General features: G+C 37.0%; 1 protein-coding gene across 1 annotated transcript in view; it reads right to left on the bottom strand.

Annotated features, from left to right (window-relative positions):
* Nucleotides 1–277: 277 nt before the first annotated feature.
* Nucleotides 278–6,000, bottom strand: part of LOC140329915 (calpain-13-like) — a 70,465-nt gene continuing 64,742 nt past the window's right edge. The window contains exons 24-27 of the mRNA XM_072410307.1: nucleotides 5,372–5,488; nucleotides 4,042–4,097; nucleotides 3,095–3,141; nucleotides 278–1,568 (exon numbers count right to left, since the gene is read on the bottom strand). Coding sequence (XP_072266408.1) covers nucleotides 3,115–3,141; nucleotides 4,042–4,097; nucleotides 5,372–5,488 — 200 coding nt within the window. The 3' untranslated portion in view covers nucleotides 278–1,568; nucleotides 3,095–3,114. The remainder of the gene's footprint in view (nucleotides 1,569–3,094; nucleotides 3,142–4,041; nucleotides 4,098–5,371; nucleotides 5,489–6,000) is intronic.

Raw genomic sequence — 6,000 nt, 5'->3', positions numbered from 1 at the left:
CCCAAACTCTCCCACTGACCCAAACTCTCCCAATTGACTTCAATGGTGTTCAAATTCGGCATTGGATTACCCGAACAATATCTCACTGTTCGATCGAATAGCTGTCGAATCGAATAGTGAGATATTCGACCAACACTACTGCCCAACCTCAATCAACCTGAAGGTCTCACAGGCTTCAACCACCAATACCCAAAAAAATATTGACAAACTGCATTTTATTCACCCAGAATTGCACTTAAACTGTAAAAGTGAATGATAGAAGAATTGTTTTGTTTTATAATCCATTTATTGACTTTTCCAAAAAATGAAAATAAGACAAATAAAAAAATCCAAAACATTTAATATATTACATACAATTTATTTTTTCTTTAACTACTCTACAACATTATCTACACATTCAGCAAACAATGGTTAACGAGTTTTTGGGTCTTCTAAAAATGAAATGTCACCTGGATTTCACAATGAATGGTCTTTTATAGATACCTAATGACCACAAAGATTTTGGAAATCCATGGGCTATATTTATAAATGATTCCCTGATCAATTCGCTTTGGATTCGTTCATAATTTTCACTCAGACAACTTTTCCTACTGTGCCAGCTGTGCACTTTGGAGATTGGCCACTAGATGGCAGAGGATATGCCTATTATTGTTAATAATTACCAGTATTTATTTAGCGCCAACATATTATGCAGTGTTGTACATTTAATAGGGCTAAAGGGATATGACCATCTGTCAGAGAATTTTAGACTAATTGAATATTTTTTAAATATGTTTGGAGATTTATGTGAACTGCTAAAGGGGTCATTTGAGCCCCTATCACGACCCATATCATGAACTGAACTTTTCCACTTTCCTGGGTGTTGGTTGCAAATATGGACTTCGTGTGCTCATGGTTCGGGGTTTAAAGCTTTCCCACTTGCAGCACGAGCTGATCCCTCCTGAACCAAGAGGTTGGCATCCTAAAAGAGGCCGGGGGATTTCCTGGGGAAAGGGGAACAAAGAAGCTGCCAGTAGCTGTCCAGTCAGTGTACAGTAATAGATGGAGTGCCAGTGAAACCTTGGGGCTCTAGAGAAGGAAGACTAGTTAGAGCCCAGAAGCGTGCACATTCATCTATTTTTAGGACCTGTTCCCAATAGTGCATGCTTTTACAGGGGATTATGCATGCATTACCATTAACACACAGCAAGGTACACCAAATGTGCATTGCCAGTTATTTTTAATAAAACAAACTTTACAAGTGCATTTCAGCACAATCTGCAGCAACTCAATACTATGCATTTCTTCATTTTCAAAATGCATGCATATGCAACTTTTTGCATTCGGCAGCCCTTTTGAATGCAATGCATGACAATCCCCACAGTAACATGTTCACAATGCAGCCCCCTGTCATAATCAGAACAAAACTTATAACTGTACATTATCCTAAAGCAGCTAAAAAATGTAAACTTTAAAAACAAACATCACAAAAATAAAATATTTAGAGCACACTGCGGTGCAAAGCTTTCCAAGTATAAATTTGTGAGGATTAATCTTCTGATTCACATTCATAGTGAGCGGCCAGGACGCTGGAAAACAAAGACAAGGAGATGTCATTTCAGTGCAAGGCAACTTTTATCTTTAAAATGATTCAGAATGTTTTATTTTATGAGCTGCATTCTTAGTAATGTATTGAAAAAGGAATTTTAGTTCAACTTTTACAAATGCTGGATCAGACCGATCATTATTACAGTAAAGGACAGGCAATGTACCATCTGCAATATTCTGTCTTTCTGATCTGATCACTCCGGTTTTCTGGCGACAAAGCTGAGTTTAGTATGTGCAACATCTGCTTTAGTTGCTGGGAAAACCTGGCAATTCCGGCATTCTTTGTATGTGCCGGGGTTGAATGAACTTTACCCTGGCATGGCCAAGAAAGATGGCTGAAGATCTTCATTAGGAGGAAGAGGAGAAGGAAGATGGCGGCACGCTTATAGGTAACACTGGTTTAGTTTTGCTTTAAGTATATTTATTCCTTCTTATAGCACTTCCCATGGCGATGCCTTCTGATGCTTTCTCTCCATATTTGTTCTGCAGGATCTTCTTCTTATTCCTGGATTGATATCCTGAGATGACCCAACCATGCAAACCCTGGTGTCTCTGCAGTTCTTGGTCTGTTCACAAATGTTCCTTCGACCTGCATCTGATTGATGGTAACATCATAGCTGGGACAAAGCCACCAACTGGAGCTGAATGATTTGCTAAAAGTTAAAGTATTTCATATTGGATGAGCAGCTCCGGCCCACTGTTGGCATTCCAGTTCAAAGCCCTGACCTTTATCCTATTAGACACCTTTGGGATAAAAGTTTGCATTAAGGAATAAAGGTCTGGGCTCTGTACAGGACACTAAAGTTCCTCCAAACCCAACTCATCAAATCTTATTTTTATGAAGCCGGCTTTGTGCAGAGTCACAATAGAACTGGAAAGGGTTTGCACAAATTAGGAAGCACACAATATTATTATTATTAAACAGGATTTATATAGCACCAACATATTACACAGTGTTGTAGTAATGTATTAAATATGGGTTGCAAATGGCAGACAAATACAGACAGTAACACAAGAGAAATTGTCTATGTCCTTGTGTGTAGTAGAAATAACAGTAACCTGAATTGGAAACTGATAATTTGGAAAAAGTTTGAACACCTTTTTGCAATAGAGAGGTGTGATGATCAGTAAGTCCACAAACTTTTAGCCTATATGAAAAAAACCTTGTGGTGCTGCCATTAAGAATGTTGCATATATTTTGGATATTTAGGATACAGGACATTGCTATTGCAAGGAATAGATTGATGCGTAATGGGGTCTTAGGAAAGCTAGCAGCTTGAACCCCACCCTCCATCCATTCCAATAAAGGAGTCCTCCCCCTGTGTATTGTCTATACTGCTCTGCTCCCGCATGGCACCAATTACATATAGATCCACAGGTAGTGGGGAGATAGAAAGCTCTAATTAGCTGCTTGTGTGGTGTTGTAGCTGGCTGCCTTGGTTTGATATTTGTATCATTTGTAGCTTATTTCTGCTTTTCCATAAGGAATATTTCCATAATGACTTACCATGTGTGTCCAATGTGGTGCTAGCTGGACATTATAATCTGCATCCACTGCAATAGAAAACAAAGTACAATATTAGTCAAATGATTTTAGGATTTCCTGTGATAGTATTTAGCATTTTCATCTCCATACGTTTCTGTACATAAAATATTAATAACCTCAAAAATAGTCCAAAGCAAGCAAACACAAATGTCATAGGGCTCTATTTATAAAGAATAAAAATAAATAACAGAAATGTACTGCATCAAAAACATGAAAAACATAAAAGAAAATTTGTTACATTGGACTGACCAATCCCTGTAAAAATGCTCTATTCACATAGAGAGGATCAGTGCATTCTCTACTATATTTATTCTCTACTACTATATATCTTTGTTCTTTCTTAGGGGTGTATTTAGAAATGACTCAATATAATGAAATGTTAACTGTCAATATGACCTAAATCCACCCATAATTTCGAATATATAATAGTTACAGCACTGCGTAATATGTTGGCTTTATAAAAATCTTGTTTATTATTACTAATACTTCTAATAATAATAATAATATTAATAATAATAATAATAATAATAATTATTATTATTATTATTATTATTCCTATTGTGACTGCTGTGCACTTTTGTTAATTGACCACTAGATGGCAGAATGAGTCATTGTGTTATTATGGATTAAAATGCGAGATGTGTAGGGATTCAAAAAGCTGCGGGTGAACATTCAGCCGAATTGTCAGGGGAATCATTTAAAAAATAATCCCCATAGTGATATTTTGTACTTCGCATTGGTTTTATTTATTTTATTTATTTATTTTATTTATTATTTATTTATTTATTCATTTATTTATTTAATATTAAAAAAAAAAAAAAAAACATTCATTAAGAAATACAAAAGCGTAGGAATTAGTAATTCTGAGTTTGGCAGCATTGTCAGTATTAGAAAATAAAACCATTCACCTCCTCTGCGGCCAGGTAGATGCCTCCTCCGTCTTTACTTAAATTCTGAAACACCTCTGAAGAATGAAAAACAATGAATCAGTTCTTACCAATAGGTTCGTCTTTTAATAGGCTTATTAAAGCAGACCTGTCATTATTAAACACTCCTTTCAAAAGTCAGGATATAAAAGAAAAAATAAATACCCCCTTCCCCCTTGTGAAAGCAGTGGTCTGAAACACTCCGGAGTCAGAGCTAGCAACGTTTTAATTTAAGAGCTAGCAAAGCAACCTTTTAATTTAAGCCAGCTGAAATGTATTTAGTGGATTCACACTGAATATTTAAATAAGTTTTAAGAAATGATAAAAATCACCCAACTCTAAAAATTTATTTAGACTGAAAATGTTTCCAATTCATTTGTTACTATGGAATGTTAATGCCATTTTCAGGGATAATCATCCAGTGCTTGGGTGTGACATGATCTTCCAGGCTGTTGTGTCAATGACAGTCAACATCTTCCTCCTCACTATCAATATCATCATTATTACCATCATTCATTCATCACCACCATCCTCATTATGGTCATCATTGTCACCATCACCATCAATATCATCATCATTACAACCATCCAATCATCACCACCCTTCTCATCCTCATCATCAATATTATCAACACCATCTTCATCATTCTTAACATCACAATCATCACCATCATCACCATCAATATCATCATCATCACCACCATTCCCATCATCACTCTCACTATCCTCACCATCAAAACCATCCTCATCATCCTCATCATCACCATCAATATCATCATCATTACCACCATTCATTCATCACCACCATCCTCATTATGATCATCATTGTCATCATCACCATCAATATCATCATCACCATCCTCCTCATCAATATCACCACCATCATCATCATCATCATCACCATTCTTATCATCATGATTACCATTATCACCATCCTGCTCGTCATCCATATCATGATCACCCTCACAATCCTCCTCATCATCATCACCATCCTCAATATCATCATCATTCTCATCATCAACCTCACCATGATCATTCTCTTCCTCAATATCATCATCACCCTCACAATCCTCACCATCCAAATCATCAACACCATCATCATCATCATCACCACCACCACCATTCTTCTCATCATCACCATCCTCATCATCAATATCTTTATCACCATCATCACCCTCACAATCCTCATCATCCTCAACATCATCACTATCCTCATCATTACAATCAATATCATCATCACCATTAGCATCCATTCATCACACCATTCTCACCATCATCATCACCATCCTCATTATCATAGTGGGATAACTCACTTGTCACAGTTTCCAAGCGAACGATGCAGCACATAAAGTCTGCAAAGGTCAACTTTTTGGAATAATTTCCATATCTTAAAAGCATGATATTCATAACGGCATCGCTGATTGGGAGACCTGCAAGAGAAGCAAACAGAGAGCAGAGATTTGTATTGGAAGAGAACCTGTCCTGTATTATAGTGTAATTGGACCACAGCACAGGAATCAACACATACACATGGACGTTCACATATGCTTTGCGGTGTATTTCGATGTGTATTTCTTTGAAGTTTTATACTTTATTTCCTATTTAACAAATGTGCTGCATTGCATTGATGCTCACGTACTGCGATGCAATAAAATGCCGTCTGCCTCAATATCTGCAGAACACAGCAATGCCTTCATCTGATAAAACAAGGCTTTGTCCAAGCAATAGCACAGCACGTGCTGGGAATAACCTCTGATCATTGTTGGGGGATTTTTTAGGTGAACCTGAGGACCTGCACATACTTAAAATAAGTCATTACCCCCCCTCCACTTTCCAAGCAGTCAAGTCAGAACTCCATATTGCTGACCCAGTACCTTGGGGTCAGAACCCTTAAAGCATGGAAGCCACCTCAGAACACTCAGTCTTTAATAAGAATATCTCT

This window comes from Pyxicephalus adspersus, chromosome 4 (assembly GCF_032062135.1).
Source record: "Pyxicephalus adspersus chromosome 4, UCB_Pads_2.0, whole genome shotgun sequence".
Lineage (NCBI taxonomy): Eukaryota > Metazoa > Chordata > Amphibia > Anura > Pyxicephalidae > Pyxicephalus > Pyxicephalus adspersus.
Note: the sequence above shows the minus strand (reverse complement) of the source record. Positions and strands in the feature narration are given on the sequence as shown.